At 39.4% G+C, this 19,846-nt stretch overlaps 1 protein-coding gene across 7 annotated transcripts in view; it reads right to left on the bottom strand.

Moving 5' to 3' along the window:
• The window catches only part of FILIP1 (filamin A interacting protein 1), a 263,869-nt gene that overhangs the window by 83,007 nt on the left and 161,016 nt on the right, over positions 1 to 19,846 (bottom strand). For all 7 annotated transcript variants that reach the window (XM_060205408.1, XM_007540004.3, XM_060205409.1 and 4 more), the window contains one exon: positions 7,387 to 7,560. In XM_060205408.1, the coding sequence (XP_060061391.1) occupies positions 7,387 to 7,560 (174 nt within the window). The remainder of the gene's footprint in view (positions 1 to 7,386; positions 7,561 to 19,846) is intronic.

A 19,846-nucleotide genomic window follows, 5' to 3' on the forward strand; every position in this document is an offset into this window, starting at 1 on the left:
AAACAAATATTTTTAAAAAATGAAATAGTGCCCTATAACACAATCTTCTTCCAAAGAACGATTCCATTATTTTATAAATTTAATTTCTTTATTGCCACTCAGTTCCAGCACCATGAATCTACTGCTCCTGGTGATCATTTTTTTCTTTTTAATTTTTCCTTCTATTTTATTTGCTAGGAGAGAGAAATTGAAAGGAGAGTGGGAGATAAGGAGGGAGAGAGAAAGACGCCTGCAGACCTCCTCCACTGCTCGTGAAGTGTCCTCCCTGCCAGTGGGGAGCACCAGTTTGAACCCAGGTCCTTGAGCATGGTAACATGTACACTCAACCAGTTGTGTCACCACCCAGACCCCAATATGTGTTTCTCTTTTTTTTCACTGTGTTTTATAAGATTTGTCAAATATTATGGACATTTCATCATCAAATGCAAAGAAGTAGCAACATTTTCCCCTTTTCTGAGTTTATTTAATCACAAACTGTGACAGTCTATTCCTCTGTCAGTATAGTGTCTGGATGAGCGCCTTCTGCTTGTTTCTTTATTCTCTTCTCCACTCTTCCCTGAGGAAGGAGGGGGATTAGTCTGAAGATTGTATGTGGGAAAGGAAACTGGGTATGAGCAGCTTAGCCTTTTCATTTTTCTGTTTTGTGGGCCCTCGCTGTTTCTTGAATGGTTTCTCCAAAGTGTTGAAAGAAAAATAATGGAAATCCAAGTGATCATCTATCTGTCCGTCTGTCTGTCTATTTATCTATCTAATCTATCCATCTATAATATAAATAAATGTTTTAGGTCTACCTGTCAGACTCATCCTGTTATCCCTTGGTCTGATCTAGGGAGCATTATTAATTGGATAACTGACTGAGATACCCAGAGTAATAGGTATTGCAGTAGGATCTGGGGGTGGGGATGGGGGCAGAATCTGTATATTGGTATTGAGTGTTTTTTGAGTAGCCTAGACAGGATGCAGAATTTTACCTTGTTATTCTGTCCAAATGGATCTCTTAGGTTGGTTGTTCCCAGCAGCTAAACTCCAGGGTTTATACCATTAACATAGTTGCGGAGGGCCAGGCAATGGTGCACCTGGTTAAACACACACAGGTTCAAGACCCTGGTTCCCATCTGCAGGAGGAAAGCTTCACGAGTTGGTGAAGCAGTGCTGCAAGTGTTTCTGTGTTTCTCTCCTCTGTCTTCCCCTTCCCTCCCAATTTCTCTCTGTCTCTATCCAATAAATAAATAAATAAAATATTTTTAAGAGAAGATTTTTTAAAAGTAGTTGGCTGGGTCTCTGCAGCTGATGCTCATCTCACCTGTATTTGCACAGCTTGACTTTAACAGTGATTATATAACAAGGGTCTCTCTCTCTCTCTCTCTCTCTCTCTCTCTCTCTTTCCTCGAGGGTTATCGCTGGGGCTTGGTGTCTGCACTATGAATTCACTGCTCCTGGAGGCCATTTTTTCCATTTTGTTGTGGTTGTTGGTGCTGTTGTCATTGAATAGGACAGAGAGAAATGGAGAGAGCAGGGGAAGACAGAGAGGGGGTGAAAAAGATAGACACTAGCAGACCTGCTTCATCACTTGTGAAGCAACCCCCCTGCAGGTGGGGAGCAGGGAGCTTGAATCGGGATCCTTATGCTGGTCCTTGCACTTTGCGCCATGTGCTTTTAACATGCTGAGCTACTGCCTGCCCCCAGACTATCTCTTTACTTCCTAACACATAAGGAAGAGAGATACCGGTGTTTGTACTGCATTTTCCACATAGAATTAGAGACATAGCTAAGCTGCAGAGGTAATAAATTCTTCATCGAGAAAACATCAGTGTGTGAGGACCAAGCTTTCTTTTTAAATTTAGGATGTAAGAACTAGCAGAGGTAGCGACAAATTAGCTGTGGCCGTCCTGCTTCTTGTTTGTTTGGAACAGCACTGAACTCTCAGGCAGGAACTAAGGTGGACCAGCCTTGTAAATCTGTGTGGCTTGTTCAGAACCTCTAAAGACCAACTCCCATTAATCATGTGCACTGTGACCATGTTTTGGTTTTCAGGATCCAAAACTGTGGCTCAGCCACAGAGGAATGATAGCTATTATTAATGAGTACTGAAAGTGAAATGGGCACCTATTACTGGAAATACAGCTCCCAGTTGGACAGAGGTGGAAGGAAAATTCAGTGAGATCATCATAATGTCCAAGGCTAAAATTTACTAAGGAGTATACCTGGAAGTCTTAACTATAGTGAATCAAGTCAGTGAAGAAAAATAGTTTACGGTCTCAAGAAGGGGTGAAATTGCTGTCTGTTTTAGTCAAAAGCAGAGTGGTTGGCGAAATGACTTTGGCTTTTACTAGCAGGGGGATAACTGGAGATGTATTGGGGAATTTAGAAAAACAAAAACAAAGCTATTTAAAAGGAAACTCAAAGGGCCAGGTGGTGGCACACCTGGTTGAATACACATGTGACAATGTGCAAGGACCCAGGTGCAAGCTCCCAGTCCCTACCTTCAGGGAGAAAGCTTTGCTAGTGGTAGAAGTAGTGTTGCAGGTCTCTCTCTGTTTTTCTTCCTCCCTATCTCCCCCTTCCCTCTCAATTTCTTACTGTCTCTATCCAATAAATAAAGATAATCATAATAATAAACTCAAAGTACTATAGATCCAACCCAATTTGTACACAAAGGAAATGGACCTAAAAATTCTTAAATATAGAGCAATAAAGAAGGAAGATAATTTCATCCTTGTCAAATCAGACTGGGTGACCAGAAGTAGTAGAGCTAGCAGAGCACAGAAAAGAGAACAGTGTGACTCCCCTAACAAAGAGGATGATAGGATCAGGAAACAAGAGAGGAGCATGGGGAAACTGCTGATGGTCCTTTGAAAGCTACATAGACATATACAGTGCTGGGATTAAGAAGTTTTATGTTGCTTGAGATATATGGAACTTAATGGCATCGGGTTTCCTTTATCCTTACAATACATGAATGTGTTAGAATTTGGAGGAGGATCAACAATGGTAGAGAATGTTCCATCCTCCAAAGGGGGGTCGGATAACATACTCTGTCTACCACCTGAAGAAGATGGGTCCTGAAATTGGTACAACTTGGAATGTTTCTTCTCATGACCACATATTGCAAGCTCAGACCTACAGGGATGTAGAGGTCACAGAGGCTCTATACTGAATATGTGCCCCAGATCAAATTGATGGGATCTACAGTCAACAATATTTATATACTTTTCCCATATTTGGGAGCTACTTCTCTTTCCTGATCCAGCTTTCTAGCCCCTTTTCCAGCCATGACATCATCTCCCCAGACAATAACTTGGATCCACCTGCATATCAGATGTCAGGGTCAGGCAAAAACTAATGTAGTCATGGGCTCTTTGGAATATACCTAAAACAGACCTACTAGCTATTTCCAAAAATGGAGACCCCAAATACACATCTGCAATATTCCAGCCATTAGGTTCATGATTAGTCAACAATTTATATGGCTTTATATGATAACAATCTTTTTCAGCCACCAGGTTCCAGATGCTACCATGATGCCAAACGGACTTCCCTGGACAAGACAACCCCACCAATGTGTCCTGGAGCTCCGATTCCCCCAGAGCCCTTGCTCCACTAGGGAAAGAGAGAGTATGGATAGACCTGTCAACTCCCACATTCAGCTGGGAAACAATTACAGAAACCAGACCTTCCACCTTCTCACCCCATAATGACCCTGGCTCCATACTCCCAGAAGGTTAAAGAATAGGAAAGCTATAGGGAGGGGATGGGATACGGAGTTCTTTTGGTGGGAATTGTACCACTCTTATCCTATGGTCTTGTCAGTGCTTCCATTTTATAAATAAATAAATAAATACATAAATTAATTAATTAATTTTAAAAAAAGAACTTGAAGGAAACATGGTAAGTGACATAAGTCAAAAAGAGGAGAATGAATGATCTCACTTATACTTGGAACTTAAGAAACAGGAACAGAAAAGGAAACCACAAGGGAAACTTGAGAGTGGGTGTAGTATACTGCACCAAAGCAGAGGACTCTGGGGCAGGAGACAAAGGAAGGTGCTGGAGAGGGTACTGGAGTGCTGCTGCATGATGATGGAAAAGTTGGGGGAAGAGTTATTCACAGCCGCCTATCATGGGGAGATAAGATACTGTCCCCATGTGTTGACAACTATAGGATAAACCATTAGCCCTCTAATAAAATGATTTAAAATAAAATTTATGGGTTTGAAGTTTGTGGTATGCTAAATTTATGTGTCCTTTCTGAAAAAAATATATGAGCATACTAAAGGAACTTCAGGATGTATACATTTAATTTTGGAAATGCTAAAATGAGTCCAACTCATTTTACTGAAGGGGAAAACAAGAAGATAATCAAAACCAAATTCCTAATTCTATCCAGACTAGAGATTAAGCAATAAGGTTTGGGAAAGAAAGAAATTGAAACCTTGATTTCTTTGGGGTTTCTCTTGATAATTATGGGCTTTAATATCCTGAACTTTACAAGGAAACCTGGGGTGATTTAATATTTGCTGCTTGAGTTTTTCCCAGCTATTTGACAAGGGAAGGAGATTACCATATTGGGTTCACTGACTTATATAAACTAGCTGGGTCTAATTTGGTGTGGAAATTAAAATGGACAATGATTATTTCTGGCTTGAGTTGTAGTATTGGCTTCTAAGAACAACAGCTAGACTATCTGCTCATGGTCCCAGGAGGCTAATGGAATAGGGTTGGAGTGGGGTTCTTATCTCAAGACACTAGAAGCAGAATTCCTGCTCCTGAGTTAGGATAAATTGATCATTAAACCTTAAGCACTGAAGAACCAAAAATCTATAGATGTGGGAAGATACATCTTTTTTTCCTTCTTCACTGTTTTGGCATTAGCATAAAAAGGAATTTCTGTCCTCTTTACCTTCTTTCTCACTCCATTCTTCAGACTACTGAGTTGTGGAGAAGAAGAAGAAGAAGAAGAAGAAGAAGAAGAAGAAGAAGAAGAAGAAGAAGAAGAAGAAGAAGAAGAAGAAGAAGAAGAAGAAGAAGAAGGAGAAGAAGAAGAAGAAGAAGAAGAAGAAGAAGAAGAAGAAGGAGAAGAAGAAGAAGAAGAAGGAGAAGAAGAAGAAGGAGGAGAGGGAGAGGGAGAGGGAGAGGGAGAGGGAGAGGGAGAGGGAGCGGGAGCGGGAGCGGGAGCGGGAGAAGGAGGAGGAAAAGAAAACATAACTCAGTTTAATAATTTCCAAAGGACAACCCATGAGGTGTTGCTTTCCCTGTCATTCATCAGCCTAAGAATAGGAACACTTCAGTTAGGTGTTGTTAAAATTCGGAAGGCTCTGGTCGGGCTGGCTTGCTTCACGGCGGGTAACAGAGACGCGGAGACAACGGCTGGGCAGGGAAGCTGTATTTCTTTATTCAGGAGGAACTATTCATAAACTAAGACAAACTAATCACCAAACAGAACTCTGCTGTCTCTTTGCGGCGGCGCAAGCACTCTCTCTTACTCTCGAACTCAGGAACCGTCTCTTACTCTGGAACTCAGGAACTCTGTCTCTCTGGCACTCTCTCTTACTCTGTAACCCTGAAACTCTCGAACTCAGGAACTCAGGAACTCTGGCACTCTCGAACTCAGGAACCCTCTCCCTTACTCTCGAACTCATGAACTCTCGTACTCGGGAACCCTCTGAAACTCTGGCACACTGGAACTCTCTCTTACTCTGTAACCCTCAAACTCTCGAACTCAGAAACTCTCGCACCCTCGCACTCTCGAACTCCAGAACTCAGGAACTCTGTCACTGGGGAACTCAGGAACTCTCGGACTCCAGAACCCTCTCCCAGGGTCCCTTGGGGCGGGGCCAAGCAGGCCCGCGAAATTAACAGGACTCATCCAATTCTCTTGGAGGGAGAGGGCTAGAACAAGCCAATGTAAAGCATACGACAGTTAGGCCTATTCTCTGAAGCTAGATCTAAAGTTCCTTTCTCTGTGTACTGTCCATTGAATTCAGTGGGTTGGAGGAAGTGGTTCTGGGTAAGTGTGTATATTCAGCAGTAGTCCAAATGAGAGCATTAATTCAAGCTGTGTTCTCCATTCCAGGTTTTAGTCATTATCATCATCACTAACATCATCTGCTATTTTTACCTCTACTCTTCATATCTCTCCAACTTAGCAGGTAATTAAGGATATGAGGAATTACTGTCCTTAGATCCAAGCAAATACTAGTGACTAAAACTATTTTGTACTGGACACGGTTAAGAGTTTTACAGGCTCTGCTTCATTTAATCCTCACAGCAACTGTATGAAGTATGCACCATTTTTACTCCCACCTGGTAAATAAGAAAATGGGTTTAAACAGCTGAAGTGACCTATCCTAAGTCTCACACAGCTAAGCAACTATGGATCTCCGCCAGGAACATGGGTCCAATCTGTTGATTGCATCTTATCATATAATCATCTCTTAGTGTTTTAATTAGGATGAAAACAGAGCTCCAGTTTATCCTTGTTGGAGGAATTAGAGAATTTTGGGACCATCAATCTATTGTGAATACTGTCTGAAGCTGATTTGACTGTAATCTTTCAAACTGAGCTACTGCAAAGGCTTAATGTAAGTGTAATGTCAAATGAAAATAAATCATTTCAACTTTTTAATTTCTGTGGTTTCCTATCCATTTGTGATGCTAATGTTGCATACATAAATTTTTTACTTCAAGTCTGAATAATCAATAAGGTTGATCATTAGCTGGTTCACTAACTCAGCACTGAACTCTTGTTATAATGTGAGACTATCTTCAGCATGTAATAGCATGAATAATTTGTAACAGTCAATAGTTTCTAGTACAATCATATAAAAGTAGGCTTAAAAATAATTCTACTAGATTTCCTTCCATCTTAAACAACTAACTGCCTTAAGCATTTCATTAAAATTTGCCTCAATCATTCTCTTTTAGTTACTCACATGAGAACACTTACATTACAAAAGAGAATCTACCCAACCACAGGAACTTTATAAGCATTTATATCAATAATAAAACCAATTAAATGTTTGGATAGTATTCTACATAACTGCTACAACTCAATGCTAAAATGATAAGCACTTTACATTTTTAAACATAGATCATCTTTTAGAGAAATAAGAATAAAATCCTCTAAGAGCATGTAGCTCTCATAACTGTATGGGGAAATATATTTCAGATTATATATGGCACATTGAAATAAACTCCTAAAATTCATATCTGTAAAATCTATCCACTACAATCTGTGAATTAATTGATGACACTTTAATTCTTATATTAGTGTGTCATAAATATTTCTACTTCAAAAGAAAATGTTCAAATAAATATGATGAAAAAAAGAGTGAAGACACCACTCAGATTCCATGCTAGAGAGACTTGCTGGTATCACAGTTTTACCTCTGAAATGGGTTTCTCATAGACATCCTCTCCTATGGACTTCTCCTGGGCTAAGATGGCATCTCGGTGCAAGATCCTCAGCACCTTCTCTGGCTCTGCAGAACCGTAATGAGCCTCCAGAACCTCAGGCTTAGTTTTCTCTGTCTTCAGCATGTGGATCACATCTTCCCTGGCCTGTGGTAGAAAGCATAGCAAGGTGAAAAGGCTGGACACATAGATTACATCCCAGGATCACAAAACTGACATGGAGAATATCAAATACATCCTCATCTCTTCTGGGCTATTGGCAAAGTGCACTGGGTCTTCTGTTCTTTTTTTTTTTTCACCAAAAGCAGATTGGCAAGCAGATCCTCTGCTTTAGGTTGCTAGGAAGCAGGCAAGCAGAAAAAAGGGGTTTGTGCTAATATTAACTACATAAAATTTGCTTTCTCTGAGTAGTAAGAATTTGGAGGGGGTAGCGCTGACCTTGAGATATGTACCCTGTTTTAGTGCACATAAGGTCAATGACAAATTAAGAGTTTTTATGTATGTTTCCAATGTAACATTCAAATATAGTTTAAAATAAAACTCTGCTTTTGCCACTCTAGTTGTAATTCCAAATATAATTAACAAAAAACAACCTTTATTAAAGATTTCTTTTTTCACTCTTGAGTGATTTACTTGGTACAACTGACATTATTAGAAATTCACATGGTGCTGGGCATTTCAATCTAATGTCTTATCAAAGGTAAAAGTTAACCCCTTTTAACAATGAGTTACAATTGGCTGAGATGAGTTGGTTTATTCAATTTTATTGTTTTTGGTTCCTAAGAAAAACTTTATCATCTTGTTGGAGCATTTGAGAAAGCATAATCATAGGCTTTATGTCACATTGTTTATAGTCTTCATCATATTATGCAAATATATGTGAGTATTTTTCAACTGTCTGGTAGTGATGATCTTTCTAGTTATAATAGGACTGATATAGGCTCAATATACTCCCACCTGTTCACATGATGGATACAAAATATTCTCACTTTATTCTACCTTATATTCAAGAACAAACTGCTAACAACAAAGTCTTAGTCTATGTGAATGGAATAGAATTTTGAATGTTAAATGATGAATTTGGTTCATTATTGTCATAGTATTCTAAACAAATATTCTGTACTGGTTAGAAACCTTGTTTAGAACACAATCATAATAATGGGCCAAGGTTATCATTTCTGATGCTGTATAATGCAATTTTTTAAAAAGGTATCCACTTCAATGAACATCTGCTAGGTGAGTCAAGGTGCAGCTTACCTAGCAAGAAAAAGTGTGTGCTATTTCATTCCCAATCCATACTCTCTACCCAGCACCTTTGCACATGACATAACTATTTAAACATATTGATATTGAAGGATCCTCTGGTATGTTGCTTGGGCTTAAGATTAACCTTCAGACAGGAAATGCCTTCTTTTTTCATCTCTCACAGGTGAATTCACATAGGGTATTTTATAATAAATCAGGTCCTGAAATCTAGTCATAGTCGAGTCACACTTTTAAAATCCCAATGCTCACTCAGGTCACCCCAGATCAATTACATTCAAATCTTTAGAAGAAAGCAGGCATTAATACTTTCTTTAAAAATATGTTCCTTCATTTATGTAGAAATAAATTGAGATAGAAATTGAGAGGGGAAGGAAGGAGAGAGCTAGAGAACTACAGCACTGCTTCACCACTTGTGAAGTTTTCCACTCTGCAGATGGGAATTGGGGGCTTGAACCTGGGTCCTTGCACACTGCAACATGTACATCCTCTTAAGTGCACAACCACTCAGCCCCCTGTATTAGTAATTTGTACAACTCTCCACATGATGCCAAAGTTGCAAGCACTGCTCTGCACTCACTGGTTGAGAGACCAGAAGCTACACTGAACATACAGATCCTTGTCATTATCCAATCTGAACTCAAGCTTAGTTCATTTCCCCATTTCCCTATATAAAGGACTTTTTCTTTCACTCTTCATAGAAATGTATCTTTGCCTTACTCCTTTAAATCACTACTAAAGAAGAAAATAATCATCTTCAAGGGAGAAATACAGTGCTATGACTTATGAAATAACAGGAAGGAAAATTTAGAACCCCATTTGAAAGTATAGAAATGGTGATGATGGAAAGCTGGTGAACTAGAAGTTTTAATAAGAAACTACTATCCCTACTCTCTGCTTTCTAGTCATTTTCTCAACTCTGAAACCATCTCCCCAGACAATATTTTCAGTCCACCTACATGGTAGCTATCAAGCTCAGGTGAAAGTTACTAAAGTCATGGGCTTCCTAAAGTCAACAGACTTCCTAGCTTCTTCCCACCCAAAGACCCCTAGTTTCTTTCTTTTCTTTCCTCCCTTCCTTCCTCCCTTTCTTCCTTTTTTTTTTTTTTTTCTTTTGCCCTTGTTGTTGTTGTTATTGTTGCCATTGCTGTTGTTGCACAGGACAGAAGGCAATCAAGAGAGGAGGGGAAGACTGAGAGGGAGAAAAAGATAGACACCTGCAGAACTGCTTCACCACATGAAGCGACCCCGCTGCAGGTGATGAGCTGGGAGCTCAAACCTGAATCCTTACACTTCACGCCATGTGCACTTAACCAGCTATGCTACCGCCTGGCCCCCAAGACCTCTAATTTCAGCTGCTCTATTCTTACCTTTTGATTATTATTTATTAAACAATTTGTCCTGCTCTATATTTTGTTGTCTTTCAGCCACTATGCTACTGTGATTTTTAACCTGACTGCCCTGAGCAAACAGCCTCACCACTGTGTCCTGGAACCTCACCTCTCCAGAGCCTTACCCCATTAGGGAAAGATAGAAACAGGCTGGGGGTATGGACTGACCTACCAGCATCTATGTCTAGTGGAGAAGCAATTACAGAAGCCAGAACTTCAGTTTTATGCACTCCAAAACAGAATTTTGGTCCATATTCCCAAAGGGGTAAACAATGGAGGGGATGTAACACAAAACTCTGATAGTGGGAACAATGTGGAATTATACGCTTATTATCTTATAATCTTGTAAATCATTATTAAATCACTAATAAAAAAGAAACTGCTGTCTCTTTTTTCATCTGTTTTTTTTTTTTTTCCATTTCCCTCTTTAAATCAAATGAAGCCTGTTTCCTAAAGCTCATGTTTCCACTTGCAAAATAAAAAAGACTCGTAGAGCTGACATAGAAAACACTTTTTCAGCTACCAGGTTCCAGATGCTATCATGATGCCAACCAAACTTCCCTGGGCAGACCACTCCACCAATATGTCCTGGAGCCCCGCTTCCCCAGAGCTCTTCTCCACTAGGGAAAGAGAGAGACAGGCTGTGAGTATGGATCGACCTGTCAACGCCCATGATCAGTGGCAAAGCAATTACAGAAGCCAGACCTTCCACCTTCTATACCCGATAATGACCCTGGGTCCATACCCCCAGAGGGATAAAGAGTAGGAAAGCTATCAGGGAAGGGGATGGGATATGGAGTTCTGGTGGTGGGAATTTGTGGAGTTGTACCCCTCTTATCCTATGGTCTTGTTAATGTTTCCATTTTATAAATAAAAACTAAAAAAAAAAAAAAAGAAAAAGAAAAACACTATGTTTTTAAAGTTTTTTAAAAATATTTATTTATTTTCCCTTTTTTTTGCTCTTGTTTTATTGTTGTAGTTATTATTGTTGTTTTTGATGTCGTCGTTGTTGGATAGGACAGAGAGAAATGAAGAGAGGAAGGGAAGACAGAGAGGGGGATAGAAAGAGAGACACCTGCAAACCTACTTCATCACCTATGAAGTGACTCCCCTGCAGGTGGGGAGCTGGGGGCTGGAACCGGGATCCTTATGCCGGTCCTTGCGCTTTGCGTCACGTGTGCGCTTAACCCTCTGTGCCACAGCCCGACTCCTGAAAAACACTCTTTTATATAACAAGCAGCAATGTTGTCTCTATGAAAAAAAGACAGAAAAAAGAAAAAGCGTGGGGGGATAGACTTAGTTATAGAGCACTCAGGCAATTTAAAAAGCTGGAAAGAAAATGTTAAATTCGTATTAATTTGGGGGCTGGGCAGTGGTGCACTCAGTTGAGCACACACACTACCAGGTGCAAGGAACTAGGTTGGAGCCCCGCTCCCCTAGCTGCTGGGGGAAGAAGCTTCATGAGTGATGAAGCAGATCTGTAGATGTCTTTCTCTCTCCCTTCTCCTCCCCTCTCATTTTCTCTCTGTCCTATCAAATAAAAGAGACAGAGAGAAAGAAAGAGGGAAAGAAAATGGCCGCCCGGAGCAGTGGATTTGTAGTGTCAGCAGCAAGCCCTAGCAATAACTTTGGTGGCAAAATAAAAGAAAAAAAAAAGGAAATTATTAACATTAATTCAATACTGACACATAGAGCAGTGAAATTAAAGCCTTAATTTTGCATAGAAATATTTTATAGCTTTTCTTTTTTATTTTATTTTATAGCTTTTCTATAGTAAATGCAACTACTTATTTTAAAAATGAAAGCAAAGCTATAATTTTATAAAGAATAATATTTTGTCATTTTTTTGTGTAAATGAAACGAAGGAAAATAGTGCAAAAGAAAGTTTCCTTTCCTTTTTTTATGGACATCTGAGAAAGCTGCAGTCATTCTGATCATAGGCGGGTCTCTGCATAGTGTCTCTGGGGTTTAACACAAAAGAAAACAGTCACTGAGCTGAGGAAGTGTACCCAAAATAGTGCAGAGTAAAGATCATAAATTTCACCACCTAATTTTTATTCTGAATAATCACATTCCAACTTGACATGTGAAGAAGTCACATCAGAACTATTTGCACTTATCCTTAATTGTGGATTAAGGTCATCAGAATGTAGCTTTCAAATACAAACTAAATCTTATTACATTGAGCACATAAATTTCACTGCTAGTTAATATGCATGTGTATGACCTGAATACAACGGTAATTAAATCAATCTTAAAATTATCAAATGATCATGATGGGAGTGGTGCATAGATGCTTAATACAGGGAGATAAGAAAACGTGCTTATGAAACAAGATTGATTATTTCCCCTTTAATAAAGTTATTTGGAGGGGGAGGGAGAAGAAAGAAAGACAAAAGGAAAGAAGAATGAATCAGATGAGTGGTACATGAGGTGGTATAGTGGCTAAAGTACTGGACTAACAACAGTGAGGCCGAGTCCAGTCTACAGCATCACACACACCATAGTGATGCTCTGATTCCCTGATGTTCTTCTGTCTCTCTCTCTTTCATAAATAAATATATTAAAGTAAAAGAAAAAAAGCTATTTGGGGACTGGAGAGACAGAATAATGTTTATGCAAAAAGATTTTTATACCTGAGGTTCAGAGGTACTAGATTCAACTCCCAGCACATAAAGCCAGAGCTGAGCAGTGTTCTGGTCTCTCTCTCTCTCTCTCTCTCTCGCTCTCTCTTCCTAGTAAAAAAATAAAATATTTTAAGAAGTGAAGGACTCATATACTGAAAATTAATCAAGTAAATAAAGGAAGCTACAATGAAGTGGAAAGATATTTCATGTTCATGTACTAGAAGAAATAACCAATTAATTAATAACTGGAAGAATTAATTAATGAATATTCTGCCCAGAGCCATATACAGATTTAATGTCATCCCCATCAAGGTCCCATCAATTTTCTTTCTTTTTTATTTCTTTAATTTTTTTCCCCTTTTGTTGCCCTTGTTTATCGTTGTTGTTGTTGTTGTTGTTACTGATGTATTGATGTCGTTGTTGGATAGGACAGAGAGAAACAGAGAAGAGGGGAAGACAGAGAGGGGGAGAGAAAGATAGACACCTGCAGACCTGCTTCACTGCTTGTGAAGTTATCCCCCTGGAGGTGGAGAACCGGGGGCTCGAACTGAGATCCTGAAGCAGGTCCATGCTCTTTCTGCCATGTACACTTAACCCACTGCGCCACTGCCCGGTTTCCCCATTTTTTTTTTTGAAGAGAACAGAACAAAAACTATAGAAGTTTATCTGAAACTGGAAAAGCACCTAGAATCACCAAAGCAATCCTGAGAGAAAAAAAACAAACCAGAACTGGAGGCATCAGACTCTTGGATCTCAAACTAGCACCATTTTAATCAAAATTGTTTGGTACTGGAACAAAAATAGACACACTGACCAGTGTGCCAGAAATAAGCCCCCACAACCATGGACATCTAATCTTCAACAAAAGTGCCCAAAATATAAAGTGGGGGAAGGAGAGTCTCTTCAATAAATCATGCTAGGAAAATTGGGTTGAAACATGCAGAAGAATGAAATAGAACCACTGTATTTCACCAGACACAAAAGTAAATTCTGGGGGTCAGGCGGTAGCGCAGTGGGTTAAGCGCACGTGGCGCAAAGCGCAAGGACCGGCAGAAGGATCCTGGTTCAAGCCCCAAGCTCCCCACCTGCAGGGAAGTCGCTTCACAGGTGGTGAAGCAGGTCTGCAGGTGTCTTATCTTTCTCTACCCCCCTCTGTCTTCCCCTCTTCTCTCCACTTCTCTCTGTCCTATCCAACAATAATGACATCAATAACAATGATAATAGTAACCACACAATGGTAAAACAACCAGGGTAACAAAAGGAAAAAAAAATGGCCTCCAGGAGCTGTGGATTTGTGGTACAGGCACTGAACCCCAGCAATAACCCTGTAGGCAATAAAAAAAAAAGAAGAAAAGAAGAGTAAATTCCATCCAAATGGATCAAGGATTTAGATGTTAGACCAGAAACTATCAAATTCTTTGAGGAAAATATTGGTAGAACTTTTTTCCATCTAAGTTTTTCTTTACTGAATTAATAACAATTGACAAGATTATAGGATAGGAGGGGTACAACTCCATACAGTTCCCACCACCAGAGTTCTGAGTCCCATCTCCTCCTCTGAAAGCTTTCCTATTCTTTATCCCTCTGGGAGTATGGACCCAGGCTCATTAATGGGGTGCAGAAGGTGGGAGGTCTGCCTTCTGTAATTGCTTCTCCATTGGACATAGGTGTTGACCAGCCAATCCATACTCCCAGCCTGTTTCTATCTTTCCCTAGTGGGGTTTGGCTCTGGAGAGGTGGGGCTGTAGGACAACTTGGTGAGGTTGTCTGCCCAGGGAAGTCAAGCTGATGTCATGGTAGCATCTGCAACTCGGTGGCTGAAAAGCATTAAGATATAAAGCAGAACAAATAGGTTAATAATCAGAAGCCTAAAGGTAAGAATAGAGCAGATGAGATTTGGGGTCTCCATTTTGGAAAAAGCTATGAAGTCTATTTTAGGTATATTCCATGTCACTCGCACCACCATCACTAGTCATCTCTATCAGGAACAACATCATAAATCCATCTAAGTTTTATAGGCATTTTCAGTGACTCAAGCCCAATTGCAAGGAAGACAAAACAAAAATAAACCAGTGGGACTACATCACATTGAAAAGCGTTTGCACAGCAAAAGAAACCACCACCCAAACAAACAGACTCCTTATGGAATGGGAGATTTTTACATGATTTTATCAGACAAGAGGCTAATAACCAAAATATATAAAGAGCTCACCAAAATCAGCAAAATAAACAACAACAACAAAAAAAAACAAAAACAAAACCCTCAATCAAACAAACAAAAAATGACTCCATCCAAAAACCAGAAGATGTGAACAGAAATTCACCAAAGAATAGATCCAAAGTGAAAAAGGTGCCCCAAGTCATTGATAGTTAGAGAAATGCAAATAGACAAAACTGAGATATCACTTCAATCTTGTGAAAATGTCATACAACAGGAAGGATAGTAACAACAAATGCTGGAGAGGCTGGGGCAGGGAGGAGGTTGAGTGTGTAAAGGAACCCTTCTACACTGTTGGTGGGAATAGAAATTGGTCCAATCCCTGTGGAGGAGTCTGGAAAATTCGCAGAAGGCTAAAAATGGATATACCCAATGACCCAACAATTACTCTTCTGGGGACATATCCTAAAGAGACAAAAACACTCATCCAAAGAGATCTGTGTTACAGTGCACAAGGACCCAGGTTCAAGCCCCTGGTCCCCACCTACAGGAGGAAAGTTTCACGAGTGGTGAAGCAAGGCTGCAGGTGTCTCTCTGTCTCTCTCCCTCCTTCCCTCTTTATCATTCCCCTCTACTCTGAATTTCTCTCTGTCCCTACCAAATAAATAAATAAAGGATTAAAAAAGAGAGATCCGTGTGTACCTATGTTTATAGCAGCACAGACTTGGAAGTAACCTAGGTTGCTTCCAAATATATTTTATGACTGATATAATCTAACTATAGAAATATTAGTTTGTTCTTAAGAAATTCTTTACAAAAAGGAGCTTCTAGGTCAGAACAGCCTCTTTACAAAAGGTATCTAATCTTTCTGACTCAGTTTCCTTATCCAGCAAAGAGCTTCTCTACAAAGCACTGAACTATCGGGTGAGAGTGTGTCAACATACAAAGTCAAGGGAGGGCATGTGGGCTTTGCAGGGAAAATAGGGGTCAGAGGGGGACAAGGTAAGATGAAGAGCAGGCAAGGCCCACACACACAGAAGTGGTTTGAATCGATAGATATGAGTGCATGCTGACATTGTGCAGAGATATAATTATCTGTAAAATGGGGACACTGGCTCCTTTCTATCACAAGTACCATGCAAGTTTCTGACAAGATAAGATAAAGGCTTTTTAAACTGCATAGGTAACCATTTCAATTTAAAATTTTAGGTTATCAAATTTTAAAATATTGACAACCAAGTATTGTTGCTATCCATCTTAACCAAATATTCCATATTCTTTTAGAGGAAAACAGATTAGCTCCAACAAATATATAACATATAATTCTTTTATTCTTAATATCACTCTTATACCTTAATTGTAAACATTGTGATAAACCACACATAAAACATATTTAATTTTAGTTTAGTTATCCTAGACAATAATTAACAAAGAAAAAGATCTATGGTGATATAATACTGTGCATTAAATATTCAGAATCACACCACCATGATTCTAAGTAGCTTTTAAATTGTAATAATAACAATCATGAAAAAATATAAACGTTGTCTATGGATATCACTATTCTGAATTATTAATGTTGTTGGATCTATTTCATCAGTGGACTAATAGAAAAACAATAAATATTTTCACTACTTTAAACACAGGATTCAATCTACGTAAATAAGACCTTACATTTTGAGGATAAAAAAAACACCTTATATCTCCATTTTGAAGACTTGCAAATTTTGTATAAAAAGAAGAAGTATAGAAATATTCCTTTGTGTGTGGGGGGTCGGGCGGTAGCGCAACAGGTTAAGAGCACATGGTGCGAAGCACAAAGACCAATGTAAGGATCCCAGTTCGAGCCCCCGGATCCCCACCTGCAGGGGGCGGGTAGCAGGTCTGCAGGTGTCTATCTTTCTCTCCTCCTCTCTGTCTTCCTGCCTCTCTCCATTTCTCTCTGTCCTATCCAATAACAAGTAGAACAATAATAACTACAATAATAAAACAAGGGCAACAAAAGGAAAAATAAATAAATATTAAAAAAAAATTAGAATAAAAATGAAGTTCTATCTTTGAGCATTATAGCATTACTATAGTCATGCAATAAGTTTATGGAAACTAAGTGGCTAAAATCTCAGGAGCATGGAAGCTGCTAATTAGATGAATAAATTCATTTGCTTTTCTATGTCTTTATTTATTTATTTTTATTTAATTTTTAAAAATATTTATTTCCTTTCATTCCCTATTGTTTTATTGTTGTAGTTCTTATTGTTGCTGATGTTGTTGGATAGGAGAGAGAAATGGAGAGAGGAGGGGAAGACAGAGAGGGGGAGAGAAAGATAAAACACCTGCAGACCTGCTTTACCGCCTGTGAAGTGACTCCCCCTGCAGGTGGGTTTCTATGTCTTTTTAACAGTTTTATTAAAATAAAAAAAGAAGTGTCGTGTGTGTGTGTGTGTGTGTGTGTGTGTGTGTGTGTGTGTGTGTGTGTGTGTAGGGGGAGGAAGGGATCAAACCAACCCAATCATTGTGCTGATTTGTGTTCAAGTATTTGGGGAAAAGCTTTCCAAAGTCTGCAAAAATGTTCTGTCAAGAAGAGGACGAGGGAGAGGGTAATGTATAATGGTTATGCAAAAAGACTCTCATGCCTGAGGCTCTAAAGTCCCAGGTTCAATCCCCCTCGCCACCATAAACCAGAGCTGATCAGTGCTCTGGTAAAAAAATTAAAAAATAAAAAAGGGATGACATTTCTATAAACATTTATCACATAATAGTTTTCTTACAGCTGATAACTACCAATTTTTCTCTATCTACTCAGTATATATTTATTTGAGTACCTGCCATGAGTATTTGAATACTCCCGGGTACTTTGTTAGTGATTGAGGAGAAATAGAGCAGGAACCTTGTCACCAGAGTATCATTACAGTTGAAAGTGAGCAGAATATAGATTTTTAAAAATTATATTTATTTTTCCCTTTTGTTGCCCTTGTTTTTTATTGTTGATGTAGTTATCATTGTTCTTGTTATTAATGTCATCATTGTTAGGACAGAGAGAAATGGAGAGACGAGGGGAAGACAGAGACAGGGAGAGAAAGAGAGATACCTGCAGACCTGCTTCACCATTTGTGAAGTGAATTCCCTGCAGGTGGGGAGCCTGGGGCTTGAACTGGGATCCTTACACTGGTCCTTGTGTCCTTGTGCTTTGTGCCACGTGCGCTTAACTCACTGCGCTACCGCCCGACTCCCAAATACCGATTTTTTTTCTTTTTATGATACAGAATACCAACTTTGAATCACAATAAAATAGCATGTTCTTTCCCCAAAATATCTCTGTTCTCCTTATTGGCAGACTCGGGGCTCAAGGAACAGGGTGGAAATGGTGTTTGCAGAGACCATTTCATTGGCAGAGTCACAGCTGAAACTATGAAGAGAAGAATTATCTGATGAGAGCTGACATGTTATTACCAAAGACAACCTTGTGTTTCTACTGATGCACCTTTGCACACATACTCTCTCTCTAACCCTCTCTCTCACTTTCCCCTTCTAAACTCCAGTTTCCTGATGGAGGAAGGTAATACAGGACTGTGAGTTTAACCTTCCTGATGTTAGGAGAAGGGTAAAGAATAAGTCAAGAGCCAGATGAAGAGCCGTGTCCTATCCTTATGGGGATTGCAGACCCAGTATGGTGTCAGAGGGAGGCATTCTGGTTCACCAACCAGAAAGCTCCCTAACTGCAATCCTTCTGGGGTTTCTATGGAGGCTACAATACATACTCATGATTGATTAAATAATTGGTGACTGATCACATACTCCTATATTTAAATGTATGTATATAAAGAACCCAGGAGCAAAATTGCCTTCAAGAAGACTCTAGAAAAAGAGCAGAGAAGGTCAAGACAATGTAAAGTCAGTGAATTTATTCCCAATGACAGAAGGGAACAAATATAAGATTTATATATAGAAACCAGCACAGAGGAGTCCATCCTTCCCTGCTATCCTATATGGCTCCTCTTTATGCTAACGGTGATAGATACATGGAAGCCAAGAACAAAGATTACCAACTTCAGCTGGTCCAGGTGGAACAAGGGGCTGTCTCAACTGACAGTATAAGCAGTTGATTCAATACATGTGGGGGCAGCAAAGAGCTTCTCTACAAAGCACTGAATTATCAGGTGAGAGTGTGTCAACATACAAAGTCAGGGGAGGGCATGTGGGCTTTGTAGGGAAAGCAAGGGTCAGAGGGGGACAAGGTAAGATGAAGAGCAGGCAAGGCCCACACACAGAGAAGTGGTTTGAATCAATAAATATCTGTGCATATTGGCAATGAGCAGAGATATAAGTGAATCTTCAACAGTCAGACTCTAGAGGGATACAGACAGACAGACAGTGAAAAGCACTTACAATACAAAATGATAAGCCTTAAAAGGGAGGAGTTAACTGGGGTCTGAGAATTTCCTTTAGCAGAGATCTTGACTTGAATCTGATGAAGATTCAGGGAAAAGATTTTCTGGAGGAAGTGGCCTAAAATCTTACCATGACTTCTTAGAACAGAGAAAGGAGAAAAGTTAGGTTGACAAGTCCTCTAGATCAAGGGAAAATTGTAGGCAAAGTTTGGAACAAAATTAGATACGTGGCTTAGTGAGATGAGACTGGAATGGTCAAAATAAATAAATAAATAAATAAATAAATAAATAAAATGGGTGATTCATGAAAAGCCTTACAAACCAAGCAGTGATTTTACATATTACCATGGAGTGGCAAGAAACCATGAACATTTTCAGTGACAGGAGAATGACTTGGTCAAATCTATGTAGTGGAAAGATCACATATATGGTAAAAATCATAGGAATTCTTAGTCAGCAGGTCTGCTGACGCAGCCCAAGAACTGCAATATACAAGAACTCTGTGATGATTCTAAAGCATTATTGTACTAGAAACCACTGTTCCCAGAAAAGGTAGATAACTCAGCACCAAACAGCCATTAAACTATCTGCTATGTTCCTTTGGAA

Source organism: Erinaceus europaeus, chromosome 13 (genome assembly GCF_950295315.1).
Source record: "Erinaceus europaeus chromosome 13, mEriEur2.1, whole genome shotgun sequence".
NCBI lineage: Eukaryota > Metazoa > Chordata > Mammalia > Eulipotyphla > Erinaceidae > Erinaceus > Erinaceus europaeus.